At 45.1% G+C, this 24727-nt stretch overlaps 1 protein-coding gene across 2 annotated transcripts in view; it reads right to left on the bottom strand.

Moving 5' to 3' along the window:
- Positions 1–426: 426 nt before the first annotated feature.
- The window catches only part of LOC143283408 (tubby-related protein 4-like), an 84687-nt gene continuing 60386 nt past the window's right edge, over positions 427–24727 (bottom strand). For both annotated transcript variants that reach the window (XM_076589626.1, XM_076589628.1), the window contains exons 10-14: positions 11237–11427; positions 9223–9466; positions 5220–6616; positions 2515–2670; positions 427–873 (exon numbers count right to left, since the gene is read on the bottom strand). In XM_076589626.1, coding sequence (XP_076445741.1) covers positions 757–873; positions 2515–2670; positions 5220–6616; positions 9223–9466; positions 11237–11427 — 2105 coding nt within the window. In that variant the 3' untranslated portion in view covers positions 427–756. The remainder of the gene's footprint in view (positions 874–2514; positions 2671–5219; positions 6617–9222; positions 9467–11236; positions 11428–24727) is intronic.

Below are 24727 nucleotides of genomic sequence, written 5' to 3'. Positions count from 1 at the left end.
GTCAAACACTGAACCAAGACCCGTGTCAACTGAAGTCGGTTCCATGAAGTTGTCAAACACTGAACCAAGACCCGTGTCAACTGAAGTCGGTTCCATGAAGTTGTCAAACACTGAACCAAGACCCGTGTCAACTGAAGTTGGTTTCATGAAGTTGTCAAACACTGAACCAAGACCCGTGCCAACTGAAGTCGGTTTCATGAAGACATCAACTCAACCAAGACTCATAACAAGCCAAGCTGGTAAAGACGTCAAACTGTGAACCAAGACCCAGGATCACTAAAGTCACTTCCATGAAGACGCCGAACACTGAACCAAGACCCAGGATCACTAAAGTCACTTCCATGAAGACGTCAAACTGTGAACCAAGACCCAGGATCACTAAAGTCACTTCCATGAAGACGCCGAACACTGAACCAAGACCCAGGATCACTAAAGTCACTTCCATGAAGACGTCAAACTGTGAACCAAGACCCAGGATCACTGAAGTCACTTTCATGAGGATGTAAAACACTGAACCAACGCCTGTGACAGACAAAGTTGGTTCCATGAAGACGCCGAACACTGAACCAAGACCCAGGATCACTAAAGTCACTTCCATGAAGACGTCAAACACTGAACCAAGACCCATGACGACTGCAGTCACTTCCATGAAGATGTCTCACACTCTGGACCAAAACCCGTCACCAGTGAACTTGGCTCCCTGGGGGCGTCAAGACACGGTGGGCGGAGTCAGCCACTGCCACGCCCACTCCTCGACTACTTGAGGCGCTGTGTGACGTTGGCCAGAGCCACAGCGAAGGCTTGCAGCGCGGTGAAGGGGTACTGGAAGTCCAGGGTGTAGGCGTTGCTGTCTATCCTCCCAAACTGCATCACCTGTACACACACGCAACTCAGAATAAGCGCGCATGACCAAAAGATTGAGAAAGGTAGATATTTAAATATTCCACAAGAAGACAGATTGTGCAACAAGTGTAACATCCTGGAAGACGAAATCCATCTTCTTGATCATTGTATTAAATATAAAACCTTAAGGCAACAATTTTTAAAGGATATTCAAAATTCAAATAACACAGGACATATTCCCAGTCAGGTGATGCTAACAGATGATGAATATATACAAACAAGATTGGGAAAATTTGTTTATGAATGCTGCTGCAATTTACTGCATTAACTGATTGATTAATTGTGTGTTTTTCATTCGTTCATTCATTTACCATTGCACTTGTGTCTTATAAACCTTACGGTTTCATGACAATAAAATCTATTCTATTCTATTCTATTCACACACACACACAAACGTGAAAAACTTTTATGTTACAGTTTGTTGCAGAGTTTTATTTGTGTTTTGTTTTCTCTTAATGGACTAGGAAGGTCAGCGTGGGGGCAAGGTTAAAATCTTTTTTTTTTTTGCTGTCTATCCTTTCAGAGCGCATCACCCGTCTACACAATCATGATAATCTTGCATTTAACCCCACCAACAGTCACACACAAGACCACCAATATGCCACTGCTCACCGTGATTACTATTGCGGCTGCACCTGTTGCTACTGCACCATGCTGTAGGCCAGTAGAAAATAAACAGGAGAGGCCAAGCCTTCTGTGACTCTTGCAGAAGGCATGGGACTACAAGACTTTTACATTTTTCACTGTCAGTAGTATCGGACACAAAAAAAAGGGGGAAAAAAAGACAGTGTGGATACACATATGAAACATGTATGTGGAAGTGTGTATACACACAGGAAACATGTATGTGGAAGTGTGGATACACATATGAAACATGTATGTCGAAGTGTGTATACACACGGGAAACATGTATGTGGAAGTGTGGATACGCATATGAAATATGTATGTGGAAGTGTCGATACACATATGAAACATGTATGTGGAAGTGTGTATACACATATGAAATATGTATGTGGAAGTGTGGATACACATATGAAACATATATGTGGAAGTGTGGATACACATATGAAATATGTATGTGGAAGTGTGGATACACATATGAAATATGTATGTGGAAGTGTTGATACACACATGAAATATGTATGTGGAAGTGTGGATACACACATGAAACATGTATGTGGAAGTGTGTATACACACATGAAATATGTATGTGGAAGTGTGGATACACACATGAAACATGTATGTGGAAGTGTGTATACACACATGAAATATGTATGTGGAAGTGTGGATACACACATGAAACATGTATGTGGAAGTGTGTATACACACGTGAAACATGTATGTGGAAGTGTCGATACACATATGAAACATGTATGTGAAAGTGTGTATACACACGTGAAACATGTATGTGGAAGTGTGGATACACACGTGAAATATGTATGTGGAAGTGTGGATACACACGTGAAACATGTATGTGGATGAAACAACCAATCATGGTCTGTGTAGTACATGAGGTTTGAACCTGTAGAGACTTGCTTCCTGGTTGGGTGCATTACCCACTGCCCACTGGGCCACTCCTCCACCGACTCGTTCCGCTACCTGCTCCCTCACCTGTTTGCCCTGCAGCTCAATCTGGAAGTTCTTGGCAGACTCCTGTGTGACCCTCCCCCCAAAGTCCAGCTGGTACACCTGGCTGTTCTCGTTCCACAGGGGGGCCTTGTTGTGCATCTGGAACATCCCCCCACAGCTTCCCTGCGCTCTCCGCAACTGAAACAATGTGTGAGCATCACAGTCAGCGCCGAGGACACACGGCTTGCGGTAACGCTTAACTCTCTCCGGACGAAGGAATGCGTGAGAATGCTCACGCATTCCTACACAAAACGTATTCGGATTCGGACGAAGGAATGGAATAGCATTCTCCGAAAGTAAAATTCCATCATGCCCTGTACACGTGATTTTGTGATTAGCCAAGCAGAGTGCGCTATTCTGGGTCACTCCACAATCAAACACTGTGATTGGTCAGCCTGGGATGTGTGGCCTGTCTCGCACACACGCTGACAAAGTCACTGACCGGTCGTCTGCTCGCGTGCCAGCCTGTTAGCAAAGCGGGCTCTTCTCAGAATGTTGTGAAGTGAACAAGGCAGTGACGGCAACATTTTAGGGTTGCCGAAGTACTTGAAATGCTACAAACTGAAGGGTCGGACACTGAAGAGGTGGATGATGACAAAGAAGAAAGCGAATTTAATGCAGAAAGCGAGCATGGGTATGGTGATCTGGGGTGAAAAATTGGCAGTATTTTCTACATATGGCAAAACTGTAAAAATAAGATGAGAAATTTGATTTTTTTTAATATGTAATAGCTCAACACATAATAAACCAGTTCTGAAAGTTTCATTTTCTTACACAGTATTTTGTATTTTTTGTAATTTTTTTTCCAAACCCTTACAAATGGGCCATCTGTGGGGAAAAGCAAGGGAGAAAACTTGTCATCCCGAGTGAGTTAAACATGCATCCCTTGCGCTCTGAAAATAGAAAGGACGTGCTGCACGTTAATCGAGCAGGTTCTTGGATTGTTCTGAAAATCTATGGAAAACAACAACAACAACAAAACACATAAAGAGAGTGAGAATCCTGAATGGGAACTGCAATCTGACGAACTACAAAGAACAGTTCTTTCCCTTTGTCACTTCTTGGCACAGAAACCCCGACAATTATGACCAGAAGCTGTGTGTGTGTTGTGTTGTGTTGTGTTGTGTTGTGTTGTGTGTGTGTGTGTGTGTGTGTGTGTGGCAATGCAGATTTGATTGACTGCAGCACAGATGTCACTCTCTGAAGGTAGACTGGGATCCCCCAGATTTCTAACTCATCAGAAGTCCTGTACACTCCTGTCAGCACTAAGGATATCCAGTGTCTCCATTTGTATGTAACACTGGTGGAAGTGACCAATCTTTTGTGATGCTGAAAAGAATACAGCCAGGGTCCAGGTCCCATTCAACTAATGTCCATGTCTTAAAACTGAGACAAAGTAAAGTTTGTCTGAAGAAGAGCCTGTGGCTCGATACGTTGCCTCTTTTATCCCAAGTAAGTCGACTTTTACCAAGATTCTTTTAGTCTACCTCTTACTGTAAAATAAAGAAGAAGCCTCCAAAATGCCAGTACAGAAATCTGTATAATATGGAACCTAAATTTATACACCGTTTATGGTCTTGATTGTTTGCTGCATCAGTGTGTGTACACACTCCTGTTGGCAATGATAATACACAATGCCTAGACTCTGTGCACAACACAAATAAATCCACTGCCTTGATAATTAGCTGAAACAGTATACATGATGCTGGTGGATACATGCATTAAAATAGAATAGAACAGAAATGTGCCATAGCCAGAAACACCATCTACGTCATGAGGCAGTGAAATGTGAAATGTAGCCATACAAATGTGTTTGGAAAACCAGGATATATCAGATGTAATATCAGTTGAGACATGTTCCATACACTGACCATGTTCAGGTTCAGCTGCTCAAGGAGGCATCACTGTGCTTGGACAAATCCATATACACTACACCACATCTACTTAGCAGCAGCGTAACCCAACACGCTGAGTCAGGCCTTGACCATCTGACCTTATGCTTGTACAATGGACACTTTTTTTTCAACATTTCACAATTCACACAGAGGTTTATAAATACAATGATAAATATAATGTGAACATTAGAAAGCTACAACTTTACACTGCTCTGAATATTAATCATTCCACATTGAAATATAGGGAGAACAACACTTGATTCATTCATATATTGATTCAATGTGATGCTGTAAAACTTGCTCTAAATCAAAACAATATAGGCAGAACAACACATACTCATTCATACATTGATTCCATGTGATACCATAGTATTCACTCTGAATCAAAACAATATATATAGGCAGAACAATAAATATCCATTCACACATTGATTCCATGTGATGTTATAAAGCTTAGTATTGCACCAAGCGTACATGTAGTGCTCTGAGTACTTCTTCTTTGTTCGTGGGCTGCAACTCCTACGTTCACTCAAATGTACATGATTGGACTTTTACATGTATACCCGTTTTTACCCCACCATGTAGGCAGCCATACTATTTTTTGGGGGGTGCTCAGAGTTTTTCTGATTTTACATCAGCTGAGATACATGATGTCAACATCAGTTCAGATACATGATACCAACATCAGCTGAGATACATGATACCGACAGCAGTTCAGACATACGATACTAACATCAGCTGTCAGAGACACGACGTCAACAACATCAGCAGAGACAGGTGATGCTGACTGACCTTGTGTTTGAGCTGCGCCTTCTGGAAGGTCTCCAGGTTGTGGTAGGTCTGCCCGCCTTTGAAGTCCTCCATCACCGTCAGCACCAGGTCATCCTCCAAACTCTCCAAGCCCCCAACACCCCCTCCTCCCGCCCCCGCCCCCTTGCCCCCCTTCCTCCGCAGCACAGGGCTCAGGTGGTGGCACTGCCCCTTCAGCACCTCCTCCCGCATCTTGCGTGTGGGCGTCTCCGCCTTGCTGGCCCCACGGATGGGGGAGGAGGGCAGGGATGTGCTGTGCAGGATCTCGATGTCACTGCCGTTCACCCCGTTCACCCCGTTGGACAGGAGGTTGGGGGTGGTGGTGGTGGGCGGGGCTTTGAGGGCGGCCTTGAGTGAGTCGAGAACATACTTGGTGCGGGTGTCCCTCTCGTCCTGCTCATCCAGACAGTCCAGGCTGGCCCCTTTGTTCTCCAGACCGCCGTGGGTAGGGGGGTGGTCTGCGTCCAGCAGGGGGGAGGAGTCCTCGCTGTCGCTGCCCGGCTCCTGCCGGTCTTCACTAGGATTCTGCGCCAGGTACAGCCGTCGTGCCAGCACCACGCTGGAGGGGGCCGAGGAGCTGCAGTCGGCCACCAGGTTGTTCTCGTGCTGAAGGTCCGACGCTTCCGCCACCAACGCATCCCCTTCTATGTGCTTAATGGGGTGGGAGGCAGGGTCAGCCCACCTCCACCCCCCCTCACTCCCCCCGCAGGAGATGCGCTTCAGCATGCCCGCCACCTCTGGCTCCGGGCTGACCGGGGAACATGTCAACTCCGCCGGCACGATCGCCGAAGTGTCCACCAGTTCTGCACTCACGTTGGCGGCGGAGGACGATAACGAACACGACAACGACTGCGTCATGGTGAGGGCGGTGGTGGGGCTGGTGGGGAGGGTGGTGGTGGCTACACTTCCGTTTGCATAGGCGCTGTGGGAGGGGCTGGGGGGCGAGGTCTTCACCGTGGAGGGTCTCTTCGGCTGGGAGCTCCGGCCGCCGCTACACACTTTGGGCCGGGCCCCCTGAGCGGCGTACATGTCTTTGGAGCTGTTCGACACCAAGTCCGCCTCACCGTTAATCCCGTCCACCGTGGATGACTGCACGCTGCTGCTGTCGGCAGCCACTGAACAGGTCCCTCCCCCCGCACCCCCACCACCCCCAGACCCCACTTTGCCGTTACTCCCGTTGTTGCTGACAAAGACACAGGCCGCCTCCAGGTCCTGGGAGGCATTGGTATTGGTGTGCACGGGGGTGACGGTGGCTGCATTGGGGGTCTGCACATCCACGCAGCACACCTGGGCGGAGCCGATGTCGCTCCAGCTGTCAGGAGGGAAGTTGACCGACTGACACGTCTGGGCCAGGTCGGCGCCGTCACTCTCCCCTGGCCCTGTGGAGGAGTTAGAGACGCTGGTTCAGTTGCCAAAAAGAGAATATACTGCACCACAAAGAAGGGGAATAATGGATGATGCATGCACAGTTAGAACGTAGGCACACAACAGCATGTACACACATACACATGTGCATGCCCCTACATTTGCACACACACACACATTCACAAATGCACAATAAAAAAAAAAAAAAAAAAAAAAAAAAAAAATATATATATATATATATATATATAATACCCGCTCATTTACTTCAACACACAATGAATTACAAACTGGTTTAAGTAACTAGTTTTCAAAAGACAGGAAAAGTTCTGGCTGAATTTGCCAGTCTTTCGGATAAACTGATATACTCAGGCCTCTTGTGAGGTGTGCATTCAGTGCAGGCAAAAAGAAGAATGACAAGGCTATAGTTATTATTGGTGAATTTCTGCTTTGAATATATATATATCTTTTTAAAGGTAAATCAAACATTCACAAAGATTCACACTGTTGTGGTTGAATTCTTGTTCACTTGTGACACTTACTGGAAACCTGATGGGGTAAAAATATTACCACACACACACACACACACACACACACACACAAAACACACCTGTATGTATGCATGCACACATACACATATGAACACACACGTATCTATGCCTGCACAAAAACACACACAGACCTCCCTCCAGTACAGAATAAAATCAAGATTTAACAAGAATGCAATAAAATAAATAAAACCAAAAAAAGGCAAATATTAACAAATAAACAAAATATTGACACAAACAAACAGATACAAAAAACACACAAAATGTAACCCCTAGCGCATTCCATTTCTTCAACAAATAAAATTCATTTATTGACCAAAACAACACAAATAAATAAAAAACAAAACAAAACAGAAACAATGATGAACTTTATCAAATGTCCTGTTAAAATACGGGTGATTGTAGACAATAAAGAGATACATTAACAGAAAACAAACAGATACACACACAGAAATCAAAGAGACAAACAAAAACATAAACGAAAGAGATACAATAACAGAAAACAAACAGATATATAAACAGAAACAACAGACCCACACATAAACAGAAAACAAAACACACGAACAACACCCCCCCAAAAAAACAAACAAACAAAAAAATACCCACAACAAACCCTGAAACCCAACACAACAACAACAACAAACAAACAAAAACAGACCCCCCAACCCCAAACACCTACCCTCACCCCCCCCCCAGACCCCCACCTCCATTTCTCACAAGACTTACCCCTACCCCACACCCCAAACACCTACCCCCTACCCTCACCCCCCCCAGACCCCCACCTCCATTTCTCACAAGACTTACCCCTACCCCACACCCCAAACACCTACCCACTACCCTCACCCCCCCCCCCCTCACCCCCACATCCCTTTCTCACAAGACCTACCCTTACCCCAAACACCTACCCCAACACCCCCCCCAGACCCCCACCTCCCTTTCTCACAAGACCTACCCTTACCCCAAACACCTACCCACTACCTTCACACACCCCCAGACCCCCACATCCCTTTCTCACAAGACCTACTCTTACCCCAAACACCTACCCACTACCCTCACCCCCTCCCCGACCCCCACATCCCTTTCTCACAAGACCTACCCTTACCCCAAACACCTACCCACTACCTTCACACACCCCCAGACCCCCACATCCCTTTCTCACAAGACCTACTCTTACCCCAAACACCTACCCACTACCCTCACCCCCTCCCCGACCCCCACATCCCTTTCTCACAAGACCTACCCTTACCCCAAACACCTACCCCCTACCCTCACCCCCCCCAGACCCCCACATCCCTTTCTCACAAGACCTACCCTTACCCCAAACACCTACCCACTACCCTCACCCCCCCCCCCCCCCCCCCCGACCCCCACATCCCTTTCTCACAAGACCTACCCTTACCCCAAACACCTACCCCCTACCCTCACACCCCCCCCCCCAGACCCCACCCCCCTTTCTCAAAAGACCTATCCTTACCCCAAACACCTACCCACTACCTTCACCCCCCCCCCAGACCCCCACCCCCCTTTCTCAAAAGACCTACCCTTACCCCAAACACCTACCCACTACCTTCACCCCCCCCCAGACCCCCACCCCCCTTTCTCAAAAGACCTATCCTTACCCCAAACACCTTCCCACTACCTTCACCCCCCCCCAGACCCCCACCCCCCTTTCTCACAAGACCTACCCTTACCCCAAACACCTACCCACTACCTTCACCCCCCCCCAGACCCCCACATCCCTTTCTCACAAGACCTACCCTTACCCCAAACACCTACCCCCTACCCTCACCCCCCCCCCCCCAGACCCCCACCCCCCTTTCTCAAAAGACCTACCCTTACCCCAAACACCTACCCACTATCTTCACCCCCCCCCCCCCCAGACCCCCACATCCCTTTCTCACAAGACCTACCCTTACCCCAAACACCTACCCACTACCTTCACCCCCCCCCCCGCCCCAGACCCCCACATCCCTTTCTCACAAGACCTACCCTTACCCCAAACCCCTACCTCCTACTCTCACCACCACCACCACCCCACCCCACCCCACGCACACCCCACTCCCCCCATCTCTCACAAGAGCTGTCCTCGTCCTCGTCACTAGCAGCAGCGGGGGTGAAGTTCGGGTCCCGGGCGAGGGCGAGGGGCTGTGCACTGCCGCAGATCTCCTGCAGATTGATGGTCATCTGTCGGGGCTGCAGGTGCAGCAGGCTGGTCTTGTAGACCACGGTGCCCAGGGTGCTGGGCAGGTAGGACGCCATGCCCGTGATCTGGAACTTGGTGCCCCATATGTTGGACGTCACCTCCACCAGCTTGTTGCTCTGTTCGGGGGTAGGGGTGAGGGGGGCGGGGGTAGGGAGTAGAAAAGAAACATGCATACGGACACACACACACACACACACATGCATGCACATACACACATTTACATGCATGCCCATACACACACAGACACACACACACACACACATTCATATACATGCCCATGCACACAGACACAGACACACATACACACACACACACACACGAGTTAGACTTTACAAACAAGTTAAAAAAAAATATCATCAGCTTCTTTACAACTGTGGGTCACGAGAACCAAAAACACTTGTGAAAAGTCACACACGCTGCCTAACTTCATAAGAAGCCTTGTCAGCTTCATTTGTTAAAGTACATACATGGGATAACAACTACTGTATCAGGTTGTCAGTGTCAGCAAAATTGTCACAAGAAGAAAGGCATAATGAATACTAACAAATTCTCAAAAAATAAAAAAAATGATTATCATGAATGTAATCATTGCATTACTCTTAACTGACACTGCTGTTGTTGAATTACTTTGTTATTACTTATATCACAGATTGACATAAGTTTACATTTGGGCCAACAGCAAAGTGAGAGTTGTATTATCAATGGTTTCTCCAGTCAATGGGAAATCATTTACAGCTTAGTCTTTTGTGAAGGACTATGACTCTCAAACTAGGAGGCAAAATTGCACTGGCTCTTAGTGCTGCAGGCTTGTGGGCTGGTTGGCCTTTGGGAACCATCCCAACGCCAGCTGTCCTAAAACCCTCTTGGCTGAGAGAGTAGGGATGTAACTTGGGCAAGACACTCTCCATTATAATCAAATTCCAGCCAAAATAGTCAGAACAACAGTTGCCTCCTCTGCTGTTCTGATGGTCATAGTTGGACATGACTGACTATCATATAAAAAACTGAAGCAGAGGTTATCAATACAAAACTGAAACTGTCTCCTCTGGATTTTGCCATCAGCACTTGTCAAGCAACCCCCCACCCCACCCCACCCCATCCTACCTCACCTCCACCACCTTCTTCCCCTCTCCACCACCACCACCATCTCCCGAAACCTCCATCATCAAAAGTGCAGCACACAAACCCATCGGACACACCCCCCTGTGACAGACAACCTGCATGTCGAACTGTGGCCCAGTTGGTAGTGTGCCCTACAGGGGAAGTGAGTGTCCATGGGTTCATGTCCCATACAGGGACAGGGATTTTTATTCCCCCCCCCCCCACACCCACAACCCCCCACTCCTGCCCCCCACCATTCTGCTAGACCTCGAATGGTGGTGTGGTTGGTGCTGGTCATTTAGATGAGACAATAAACTAGAGTCCCATGTGCAGCATGTACACAGCGTGTGCAAAGGAACTCACAGTGACGAAAGGGATGTTCTTGGCAAAATTCTGTAGAAATATCCACTTCTGACAGCAAAACGCATTGCAGACAGAAAAGGAAAGAAACACACATACACAACACAACACAACACCACACAATACAATACTATGCAACATGACACAACACTACACAACGCAACACCACACAACACAACACCACACAATACAATACTACGCAACATGACACAACACTACACAACGCAACACCACACAACACAACACCACACAACGCAACGCAACACAAAACAACAAAACACAACACCACACAATACAACACCACACAACACAACACCACACAATACAACACAACACACCACACAAAACAACACCACACCACACAACACAACACCACACCACACAATACCACACCACACCACACCACCCAACCCAACCCACAGTACCTCAGGCAGATTGTCGTTGTACAGCAGTTCGTCCAGCGTGCGGAAGGTGATGCTGCGATCCACCCTCTCTGCGCGGAACACTTTCTGTCGCCGCCGCCGCTGCATCCGCGGGGACCCGCAGCCGTCCGTCACCACGTCCGCCTCTGACTCTGAGCTGCTGTCTGTCTGCAGGACGCTGGAATCGCTCTGGCCTGCACAGACATAAACAATTTGCTGTTGGAGAGAAGAAAAATAAAACAAAAAAAACAAGGACGGTGGAATCGTTCTGGCCTACACAGACATAAACAATTTGCTGCTGGAGAGACAAAAAAACAAAAAAATAAGAACGCTGGAGTCGTTCTGGCCTGCACAGACACAATCAAATTGCTGTTGGAGAGAAGAAAAAAACAAACAAAAACAAGGATGCTGGAATTGTTCTGGCCTGCACAGATATACACAACATCCTGTTGGAGAGACAAAAAACAAAACAAAACAAGGACGCTACACAAACATCCTGTTGGAGAGACAAAAAACAAAAAAATAAGAACGCTGGAGTTGTTCTGGCCTACACAGACACAAACAACGTCCTGTTGGAGAGACAATAAAAAAAAAAATTAAAAAAAAGGACGCTGGAGTCGTTCTGGCCTACACAGACACAAACAACGTCCTGTTGGAGAGACAATAAAAACAAAAAAATGAGGACGCTGGAGTCATTCTAGCCTGCACAGACACAAGCAATTTGCTGTTGGAGAGAAGAAAAAAACACACCCAAAAACAAGGATGCTGGAATCGTTCTGGCCAATACAGACACAAACAACACGCTGTTGGACAAAAGAAAAAAAAAATAAACAAGGACACTAGAATCATTCTGGCCTACACAGACACAAACAACATGTATTGTAATGTATTGTATAACTCTTTTTATCACAATAGATTTCTCTGTGTTGTGAAATTCGGGCTGCTCTCCCCAGGGGAAAGTACGTCAGTACACCGAGAGTCCCACCCCTTTTTTTTTGTATTTTTTTCCTGACTGAAGTTAATCATATATTTGTTTTCCTATTGAAGGGGATTTTTCTACAGAATTTTGCCTGGGACAACCCTTTTGTTGCCGTGGGTTCTTTAATGAGCATAAATTGCATGCTGCACATGGGATCTTGGTTTATCGTCTCATGCTGTTGGAGAGTAGAAAACAAACAATGACACTGGAGTCGTTCTGGTCTACACAGATGCAAACAACATGCTGTGGGGTAACTGTACAGTTCACACAGTGTACAAACATATGCATGCACACACGCACGCATGCATGCATGCACACTCACATAAACACACACACTGACATAGACCAACAGTGTGTCCATATACGTACATATGTGTGTTCTTCATGTGTGTTTGTATACACACACACACACACACACTCACACATATATATATATGCATGTGTATGTGTGTTTGATGTGTTCTCAGTTCTCACTGACACAATACACACTCCACCCTATCTAAATTCTGGTTCTCCTTCCGATGCATGAATAAATAAATAAATAAAAAAGGACAAATACCAAACTGTCAGGCATGCAGTGACATTTATAAAATGTCCCACCAAAACAATCTGCCAGTGATCTTCTTCTCCTCCAACAAGCAACAAATCATTTTTCCCTGTCAGGCAATATCTGTGGCTTTCAATCAGCGCAACAGCTTCGGTTCTGTTTTCTTTCCATGTCTCCATCAAATGCCTCTATGAAAACCAGTTCCAAATACAAAAAAACAAACCCAAACCAAAAACATGAAATAAAGTTAAAATGGTTCCAGATGAAAATTAATTATCATATTCTTGTGACAAATTCGGTTTTGATGAAGATGGGAATACTCCCACATAATATGTGTAATTTTTGTATTGGGCATTATTTATGGGAATGCAACCATATACAACATTTTTGGAAGGAGTTTGTGAGATATTTAAAAGAAAAGTGTTTACATTGTGATAGACTTAACCTGAATGACACACTGGTGCTTTTTGGACATAACAAAATGAAAACTGATGAATGTTTCTCATATATTTTATTGGTAGCTAAATTCTATGTATACAAATGTAGAATCAACAAAGTAAAACCAACATAACAAATGTTCAAAAAAGACCTCAAACAGGCATATGAAGTAGACAAGTATGCCTTCAACATAACTATGGAATAGAACAAGTTTGTGGAAAAATGGGCACTTTATAACTGTTTGATACAAGATTAAGCTACACAATGCTACCTTGGAATTTTGCTATTGAACTTATATTGTTTTGCTGTTATAGATTTGTCAGTACTTAGAACTTGATTATATGCTTACCCTATACTTTCTAATGCACAAAACATATAAATTCTGTATCTGTAAACCTTTGTCTGAATAAAAAATGTTGAAAAACAAAACAAAAACAAAACAAAAGAAGAGAGGCAAGATCTTCAAGACTCACTTGTGATAAATTAAGTCCCCTAGTGTTAATTACAGAGTAATTTCCCTTTTTTACTATCTGCACCAACACGTTTGCAAAATAAATAAAAATTCCATGCTTAGCAAAAGAAGTTCCTGTTTGAACAAAAAATGATAATAATGACTCCTCTTGTTGTTGGGTCAGAATAAGAGGTCAAAGTGCCAAGTTTAGAGAATACAAAAAATATAAATATAACAGTAAATGCAGTTTGCATATAATTAGGCTTCTTTTTAATTTTTTTGTGCCCATCCCAGAGGTGCAATATTGTTTTAAACAAGATGACTGGAAAGAACTGAATTTTTCCTATTTTTATGCCAAATTTGGTGTCAACTGACAAAGTATTTGCAGAGAAAATGTCAATGTTAAAGTTTACCACGGACACACAGACACACGGACACATACACACACACAGACAACCGAACACCGGGTTAAAACATAGACTCACTTTGTTTACACAAGTGAGTCAAAACCAGTTCCACTGAATGGAAAACAGTTCTGTTCTGTTCTGTTCTGTCCAGTCTTCAATCCCTGCTTTCTTGGTTGACCCCTGAAATACAGGAAAAGATACTGTATCTGGGAAAACAGAAAAGCAGAGGTATCTTTGAACCCATGAGACCCAATAGAAGAAAAAGAAGAAAGAAGAAAAAAAAAGATAAGAAGAAAAAAGATAAGAAGAAGAAAATGCAACAGTAATTTGGTTCCACAAAATAAGTGTTTTTCTGTTTCAAATATACATAGATTAGTGGAAAGATCACAGATCAGTCAGTCTGAATGTGCAAAAAATAATGCCAAAATATTCTGTGGCTTTTCCACATACACACACACATACACACATGCATGTACACACACACACATGCGCGCGCATGCACTTGCGCGCGCACACACACATACACAAATTTAAGTCCCAAATCAGGAGTCCTGGGGGAATATCCTATGCTGTGGCTGCAGTGTTATCAGTGAACACTCAGAGGTGTTAGGAGATGTGTTGATCAACATCTATTTCTTGCTTTTAAGACAAACATTCTAAAAAACAAAAAAAAACAAAAAAAAAAAACAAACAACAACCACCCAATGAATAAAAAACCACCAAAAAACCCCAACTGTCCCACATATTTCCCATGAAGAATCTGAATGAATAAATTTCCCTTTAACCCTTTCACCGCCAGTCAATTTAGAGTACGAAATTCCCTTTTGGTATAGACACAGTGAAAAGACAGTGGCTAAGAACAGCTGGGGATTCCCCATGCGATGTATAGAAAATATGGCCTATCCTACCACCTAACATTAAGAGCAGGTAGGTTCATGGATTACAGACCAATGAATGGTCACCTTTCAGTGACATGGGTCCTCTACCACGCCTGTGCATAAATGCAAGTTTGGCGGTGAAGGGGTTAAGATCAGACGCATTCATTCAGTTTCTCCCTTTTTAACAAGAGTGTTCTGGGAGACAGAGAAAAAAAAGAAAAGAAGACAGAAGAGAAAAGAAAAATAGGAAGAAGAAAAAAAGACTCATCACTAAAGGACCAAGGAGGGGCCACTCAACAGTGATGCCTGCCTGCAATCACAGCGCCTGTTCCCTTCCCTCTCCCTCCCCTTTCCCTCCTCTTCCCTCCCCTCTCTCTCCCCTCCCTCCCATCTCCTCTCTCTCCCTCCCCTTCCCTCTCCCCTCCCTCCCCTCTCCTCTCTCTCCCTCCCCTTCCCTCTCCCCTCCCTCCCCTCTCCCCTCCTCTTTCTCCCTCCCCTCTCCCCTCCCTGCCCTCTCCCCCTTCCCTCTCCTCTCCCCTCTCTCTCCCTCCCTCCCTCTCCCTCCCCTCTCCTCTCTCTCCCTCCCCTCCCCTTCCCTTCCTTCTCCCCTTCCTCTCCCTTCCCTCTCCTCCCTCTCTCTTCCCTTCCCTCTCCTTCACCCTTCCCTCTGGAGAGGCGACTCTGACCCCAGCCCCCAGCCCCACAATCAATACCTTCAATCACTGCCCCCCTGTCCACAGGAATCGGCCAGTGGGGCGAACAGGGCACACTGTACTTTACGTAGTCAGTGGGGGGGGGAGTTCGCTCAATGGTTCAGGCTGAGGAGTTGTTTGGGGCGTAGGATGGATGGCTGGAATACATGCATATGTATATGTAGGGCCGTGTGACATTGTGTGGCCTGTTGTCTGCACCCATCTGAATGGTGCGGTGTGGCGTGGTGTGGTGTTAATGTGGTGTGGTATGTGGTGGTCGGTGTGTTGTGGTGGATACTGTGGCGTTGTGTTGTGATGGTGTCATGGTTTGGTGTGGTGTAGTGGTATGGTGTTGTGTGGTAGTGTGGTGTGCTGTGGGGTAGTGTGGTGCGGTGCGGCAATGCGTTGTGTGGTGGTGTGATACATGGGGGTGTGGTGTGGTGAAGTGTTTGGTGCGGTGTAGCAATGCATTGTGTGGTGGTGTGATACGTGGTGGTGTGGTGTGGCAATGTGTTGTGTGGTGGTGTGATACGTGGGGGTGTGGTGTGATGAAGTGTTTGGTGTGGTGTAGCAATGCATTGTGTGGTGGTGTGATACGTGATGGTGTGGTGTGGTGAAGTGTTTGGTGCGGTGTGGCAATGCGTTGTGTGGTGGTGTGATACGTGGAGGTGTGGTGTGGCAATGTGTTGTGTGGTGGTGTGATACGTGGTGGTGTGTTGTGGTGATGTGTTGTGGTGTGAAATGGTCAACATGTTGTGTGATGTGTTGCAGTGCTGTGTGGACCACAGTGTGGGGTGGTGTGGTGTTGTGTGGTAACCTGTTTTAAAGAAACGTTTGCCAATCAATTGTTTTTAAAAACAGAACTTTATGGTGGATGACTCTCTCGTTGCCATGATTAAAAAACAAAACAAAAAAAGAAAAGAAAAAAAAGTATGCTTAGTGCATGCAGCACATAGGACCTTGATTTATCCTCTTATCTGAAAGATTAGCATCCAGACCATCACACTAGCTTTGATAGAAAATAGGCAAAAAAACACACACAAAAAAAACCCCAAACACACACACACAAAAACCCAAACAAAAACCCCACCCAGTCCTTGTTGGAATCAAACCCAAAGCCTTGCTTCCAAGCCACACACTCCTCTATGCCACTGCTGACAAAAGTAGAATATTTACAGACGGGCGCCATAGCCGAATGGTTAAAGCGCTGGACTTTTGATCTGAGGGTCTCGGGTTCGAATCACGGTGATGGTGCCTGGTGGGTAAAGGGTGGAGATTTTTACGATCTCTCAGGTCAGCATATGTGCAGACCTGCCAGTGCCTGAACCCCCTTCGTGTGTATGTGCAAGCATAAGATCAAATACGCATGTTAAAGATCCTGTAATCCATGTCAGCGTTCGGTGGGTTATGGAAACAAGAACATACCCAGCATGCACACCCCCGAAAATGGAGTATGGCTGCCTACATGGCGGGGTAAAAACGGTCATACACGTAAAATCCCACTCGAGTATATACGAGTGAACGTGGGAGCTGAAGCCCACGAACGCAGAAGAAGAAGAAGAAGAAGAATATTTACAGATCAACAGATTAGGAGACATAGTTCTACAGTGTGCCTCTATATCCTGGATATCTCAGATGCAGCAAGTTGATGTACTGAATTGCATTGTGTTGTATTCGTACTGTACCATTCAGTTCAGTACAATATAAACATACATATGCTATAGCAAGGAATAGTGAGTAAGGTGATACAGTATGTACTGAACTGTATTGTAAGATAATGTATTTCACTACATAATTTTTTAAACACATTTTTCCCACTTGCAAATGGCCAGCCCTGCATGCCACACATGGACAGCCCCCAATCTTTAACTCACTCAGTATGGCCAGTCCTCTCTCTCCTCTACACAGACCCCTCGGATGTCCAGTGGGTGTCTGAATGACCCAACCTTTAGCTTCCGACGTCAGAATTGTGGTATTCTTTGTCAACATTCACCTCTTCAGTGTAAGAGCCTTCCGCTTGTAATATTTTGATGGTGGTAATTAGGGTGAAACGCTGTTAACGTCATCTCTTTCGCCGTTTGTATGGAGAGAGTTAATGGGAAGTAACATGCTTCACACCTTTGAAGCATATAAGATTGTCTCCCTTCAACTGTTCAGCTCCTCAGGAAAGACTGTATTGTATTGTATTGTATTGTATTGTATTGTACTGTGTAAAGAACAAAGGTACTGACAAATATCTGGTCAGCAGCAAGTTAAAAACTGTTGGATGTTTCAGGTACCAACATCTTCTGCACACATTCTTTTCATGGTATTTTATTTGCATCACTCCCACAACCTGACTCCTCTATACACAGCCACGTCTACACTCATTCTCTTTCTGATGCTGATGTTCCAATGTACCTTTTATTGACTCACTTGTGTAAACAAAGTGAGTCTATGTTTTAACCCGGTGTTCGGTTGTGTGTGTGTGTGTGTGTGTGTGTGTGGTAAACTTTAACATTGACATTTTCTCTGCAAATACTTTGTCAGCTGACACCAAATTAGGCATAAAAATAGGAAAAATTCAGTTCTTTCCAGTCATCTTGTTTAAAACAATATTGCACCTTTGGAATGGGCACACAAAAAATAAAAAAGAAGCCTAATTATATGCAAACTGCATTTACTGTTATATTTATATTTTTTGTATTCTCTAAACTTGGCACTTTGATCTGATATTCTGACCCAACAACAAGAGCAGTCATTATTGTCATTTTTTGTTCAAACAGGAACTTCTTTTGCTAAGATTTATTTTGCAAACGTTTTGGTGCAGATAGTAAAAAAAGGGAAATTACTCTGTAATTAATGCTAGGGGACTTAATTTGCTTTAAACTGATCTTTCTCATCGTAAACATTACATTTTGAAATTACACTCAATACATAAAAAGCTTGGATTTTTTTTTTTTTTTAAAGTGTATCACAAGTGAGTCTTGAAGGCCTTGCCTCTCTTGTTTACCTGTGTGCTAGCTGAATCGGTAGTGTAAGAACCACTGACTTGAAGTTGTGTACCTTGTGAATGGAGAGAATTACCACTCTTTATTATTTGTTAATCATTTCATCTCCTGGCCTCATTATTTTTTTTGTTAATTTCAAGTTGAAAAACCACCGAGGCAACCATGTGTTTGTTCTGTATTGTCCATGTGTTCTGTGTGGCTTGTTCAGGATTAAAGAGGCTATGCCAGTCTTGAATAAAAGCTAATTTGTGTTTGCACATTTCTTCTGGCAATATCATGTAAAAAAAGAAAAAAAAAAAAAAGAAAAAAAAGAAAAAAGAAAAAAAAAGGAATCCACTCTGATAGGTACACAAATATATAAGCATGCACGCAAGGCTTGACAAGCGCACTGGGTTATGCTGCAATCAAGCATCTGCCTAGCAGATGTGGTGTAGCGTATATATATATAAATATATGGATTTGTACGAATGCAATGACACCTTCTTGAAAAACTGAAACTAAAACTCATTACGTTGCTTATTTCAGTCTCAAAAAGAATTCTGAAGCCCCTGGCAACCTAAGAATGATGATTTCCTGTGGACTGCTAGTGCTGAGACAGCAGCAGACAGACAGACCCTGGGCGTGGCTGTGTGTGAGGGGCTTGGGAATGAGCGACGTAGGAGAAATGCCACTGGAATGGGTGCAAATGATGGGGAAGAACACACACACACACACACGAACACATGCACAGACACACATGCACAGACACACACACACACATATACTAACTCATGCTCACACACACACACACACACACAATCTGAAACATGGCTAGACATGCAAATGACAGAATGTAATTTGCATTGATTTCAATGTTTGTTTCTATTGGATTTTTTGAAAAAAAAAAAATCTTTTTCAGAATACTAGCAATGTGTGTGTTTTGTTTGTTCCAGCACTGTTACGAGCTTTTGACATCACCCTACACACACCTCCTACCCCCCCATTCACCTCCATGATTATCACCATCACAAATCTTCAGGGGCAGATGGAGGAGGGGAGATGGGGGGAGGGAGGGGAGAGGGCATTCAGCAACATTGTCAAGCCATAAACTTTAAAAAAAAATCTTTTTAATATACTTTTCATGACTTCAGTGACCAAAACAAACAATGGTCATGAGCCAAAGGCCAAAGCAATGTGAGAAGGAAAAAAAAAAACCAAAAAAACCTGACAGGGCCTCCTCAGATCTATGGCCTCATGTGAGCAAAAAAAAAAAAAAAAAAAAAAAAAAACCCAACCCAACAACAACCCCAAAACCAATGCCAGAAATGCAACAATTCCCCCACCAACCCCCTCCAAGTCCCCCCCCACCCACATCCCCTTCTCTCTCCCAAATCAGCATACATTTTGCTTCATGTCTAGAAGGCCGCTGCAACAGGATACGTTCATCAGTTACCTCTTCCAAGAAAACTGACTTCATTTGCATTCAAAACACACACACACACACACACACACACACACACACACACAACTTTTAGTGATGTTCTTTTCTTCATTTGCATTCAAAACACACACACACACACAGACACAGACACATACACACACACACACTCCGCTTTTAGCGATGTTCTTTTGTGTGTGTTTTGTTATGGCATCGTTTGAGCGCTTGACACCACCCCCCCCCTCCTCCCTCCTGAGGTCACCACCACTACCATCATTACAAATCATCAAAAGAAAAAAAAAAAATCAACACGATAGTCAAGCCATAACTTTTTTTTTCTTTTTTTTCCCCCCCCAATATTTTCATGCTAAGATGAAACTTTATCTAAAAAGACAAAAAGGAATAAAAACCATGAGCTAAAGGCCAAAACAATGTGAACCCCCCGTCACCCCCCACCCCCACTCCCCCAAAAAAACAACACCAACAACATGAATGATAGTGTCTGACCTCTGTTGTGTGGCCTTGGGTGAGCAAAAAACAACAACAAGAAAAGAAGCTGAGGAAATGCAACCATTCCCACCAAACATCTCTTCCCTAACCCCGCTCCTCCAAAAGCCTGTGACACATTCGCTTCATTTCTGTCAAAGACATAGCAGCAAGAAACGTTCACTGGCCAACACTTCCAAGACATCTGACTTCATGGGACTGGTCAACACTTCTAAGATATCTGAATTCATGGGACTGGTCAACACTTCTAAGACATCTGACTTCATAGGATTGGCCAACACTTCTAAGACATCTGACTTCATGGGACTGGCCAACACTTCCAACTGGCCAACACTTCCAAGACTTTATGGGACTGGCCAACACTTCCAAGACAACTGACTTCATGGGACTGGTCAACACTTCCAAGACATCTGACTTCATGGGACTGGTCAACACTTCCAAGACATCTGACTTCATGGGACTGGACAACACTTCCAAGACATCTGACTTCATGGGACTGGACAACACTTCCAAGACTTTATGGGACTGGTCAACACTTCTAAGACATCTGACTTCATGGGACTGGTCAACACTTCCAAGACATCTGACTTCATGGGACTGGACAACACTTCCAAGACATCTGACTTCATGGGACTGGTCAACACTTCCAAGACATCTGACTTCATGGGACTGGCCAACACTTCCAAGACATCTGACTTCATGGGACTGGTCAACACTTCCAAGACTTTATGGAACTGGCCAACACTTCCAAGACATCTGACTTCATGGGACTGGTCAACACTTCCAAGACTTTATGGGACTGGCCAACACTTCCAAGACATCTGACTTCATGGGACTGGCCAACACCTCCAAGACATCTGACTTTATGGAACTGGCCAACACTTCCAAGACATCTGACTTCATGGGACTGGTCAACACTTCCAAGACTTTATGGGACTGGCCAACACTTCCAAGACATATGACTTCATGGGACTGGTCAACACTTCCAAGACTTTATGGGACTGGCCAACACTTCCAAGACTTCACTGGACTGGCCAACACTTCCAAGACTTCATTGGACTGGCCAACACTTCCAAGACTTTATGGGACTGGCCAACACTTCCAAGACTTTATGGGACTGGTCAACACTTCCAAGACTTTATGGGACTGGCCAACACTTCCAAGACATCTGACTTTATGGGACTGGTCAACACTTCCAAGACATCCGACTTCATGTGCATTCAAAACACCAATGCACGCGCACGCACGCACACACACACACACACACACGCGCGCGCGCACGCACACACACACGCACACACACACACACTGGTTCGAGCAATGTTTTTTTTTTTGTGGTTTGTTTGCTTGTTTCAGCTCTTGACACCCCCATCCACACCACCCCTTCTCCACTCACTTTCACAATCAACATCATCACAAATCGTTTCGACAGCAGCAGGGCTGGGAATTCAACAAGATGGTCATGCCATAAACTTTTTTTTTTCTCTAACTTTTCATGACTTTAGTGACCAAGAGGAGCACGATTCGTGAGCCAATGGCCACCCACAGCAATGCGAAGAAACCCACCACTATCTGGTGTGTGGCCTCAGGTGAGAAAAAACAACAACAAAAAAAACCGAAAAAAAACAAAAGACCCCAAATAACAAACACAGACAAATAGAGTGAATGCAGCCATTCCATCCAACCTCCCACTCACATCCACCCCAAAATCCAACCCACATTTTGCTTCATTTCTTTTAAGACACTGCTGCAAGAAACGTTCACCGGCCAACCGCTTCCGAGAAAAACTGACTTCATTCAAAACACGCAGACACATGCTCTGTTTCCAGAGATGTTTAAAAAAAATGTTTTAAATTATTGTTTTTTGTTTGTTTGTTTCAGCATCGTTAGAGGCCTTACCACCACCCTTCCTCCATTGACATCACCTCAGGCCCATAACTACAAAGTAGTCATTGGGGGAAGCCTGAGGACCGCAGACGCAACCTCCCTTCTCCATCTGTCTCTGTCGGCAGCCGCCGGCAGCAGCTCACGTGTGTGGAGTCCGGTCCATTGTTTGATGTTCTCATGCCAGTTCTTCTGCGGTCTTCCTCTTCTTCTCCCGCCCTCGATGGTGCCTTGCATGATTGTTTTGGACAAGCTGGTGTGTCGAGTGTTGTGTCCAAACCATATCAGCTTGCGTCTCTTCACAGTTGAAAGGAGAGGTTCCTGAGGTTCAGCAAGGTTCTCAATTCTGCTCTGTACATGTTCATTGGTCCTGTGCTCAATCCAGGGAATTTGAAGGAGCTTCCTCAGGCATTTGTTCTCGAAGGCCTGGATCTTCCTTTCAGTTTTGGCCGTCAGTGTCCATGCCTCACAACCATACAGCACAATGGAGACTACCAGGGCTTTGTAGAGTTTGAATTTTGTGGAGAATCGGATGTTACTTTTCCACACTCTGTTCAGTTTGGTCATGGCTGCATGATAATCACCTCCACGATAATCATCATCACAAATCACTGGGTGAGAGGGAAGGATGGGGGAGGAGGATGGAAAATGGGATTCAACAGGACGGTCAAGCAACAACTTAAAAAAAATATATATATATATGCTTGTCATGCAAACGTGTGTCTTTAGCAACCAAAAGAAGCCAAAGTCAAGAGCCAAAGGCCCCAGCAATGTGAACAAAACCTAACAACCCAAAACACCATTACTGACAGGATCTCCACTACTGTGCGCCCTCATGTGAGCTAAAAGGAACACAAAACCAGTGCCAGAAATGCCGGTACTCCCATAACACACCCCCTCCATGCCCCCACAACCGTCCCCCCTCCCCCCCAACCCCCGCCCCCCCCTCCATGCCCCCACAAACCTGCTCGTATGTGCTTCGTTTTTGTTATAATGTCTGTAAAGACACTACACAAGAAACTTCCACAGGCCACTGCTTCCGAAATAAATTCATCTGCATTCAGACCATGCATTTATGGGTTGTTGTTTTTTTTTTGTTCTGGCATCATTAGAGCTCTTCACCCCACCTCCCTCTCCTCCACCACCATAATCACACAAGTCTTCAGAAATAAAGAAAGGGAAAAAGAAATCAAAACAATGGTCAAGCCCTAAAAGTTATCGTTTTACTTTTCATGCTACAACATGGCGAATTTAGTCACTTTATCATTACTATTATTATGCTGAAAGACAGGGAGAGAGATTGAGAGACAGAGAGACAGAGACTGAGAGACAGAGAGAGGGAGACAGGGACAGAGATAGAGAGAGAGAGATGGAGACTGAAAGAGAGAGAGACAGACAGAGACTGAGAGAGAGAGAGAGAGACAGACAGACAGAGACTGAGAGAGAGAGAGACAGAGAGAGAGAAACAGAGACAGGGAGAGAGAGAAAGAGAGAGAGACAGAGACTGAGAGAGAGAGACAGAGACAGACACAGAGAGAGACAGAGACAGGGAGACAGAGACAGACAGAGAGAGAGAGACAGGGAGACAGACAAGGAGACAGAGACAGAGACAGACAGAGACAGAGAGAGACAGGGAGAAAGACTGAGAGAGATAGAGACAGGGAGACAGACAAGGAGACAGAGAGACAGACAGACAGACAGAGAGAGAGAGACATGGACAGAGACAGACAGAGAGAGAGAGACAGGGAGAAAGACTGAGAGAGATGGAGACAGGGAGACAGACAAGGAGACAGAGACACAGAGAGAGACAGAGAAAGAGAGAGACAGAGAGAGACAGAGAGAGAGACAGAGAGAGAGAGAGAGAGACACAGAGAGAGACAGAGAAAGAGAGAGAGAGACAAGGAGACAGAGACACAGAGAGAGACAGAGAGACAGAGAAAGAGAGAGACAGAGACAGAGAGAGAGACAGAGAGAGAGACAGAGACAGGGAGAGAGAGAGAAAGAGAGAGAGACAGAGACAGAGAGACAGACAAGGAGACAGAGACACAGAGAGAGAGACAGAGAGAGAGAGACAGGGAAAGAGAGAGAGAGAAGGCAGGTAGGTAGACAAACAGACAGGAGAGAAACAGACAAGCAGAAGAGTGGGAGATGGAATCTGGGGAAATAACGGGAAAAAGACCGAGAGAAAGCGATACCAAAGGGAAAAGAGGGAGAGGGACGGAAGGGCACTGAAACAGATAATCTCAATCTGATCACTCAAGAAATCAAGCCACAGAAACCAACAAGGGACCGACATGGGGGAGG

The sequence above is a fragment of the Babylonia areolata genome, chromosome 6 (genome assembly GCF_041734735.1).
Source record: "Babylonia areolata isolate BAREFJ2019XMU chromosome 6, ASM4173473v1, whole genome shotgun sequence".
NCBI classification, from domain to species: domain Eukaryota; kingdom Metazoa; phylum Mollusca; class Gastropoda; order Neogastropoda; family Buccinidae; genus Babylonia; species Babylonia areolata.
The sequence above is the reverse complement of the archived record's forward strand: the minus strand, read 5'-3'. Positions and strand labels throughout refer to the sequence as shown.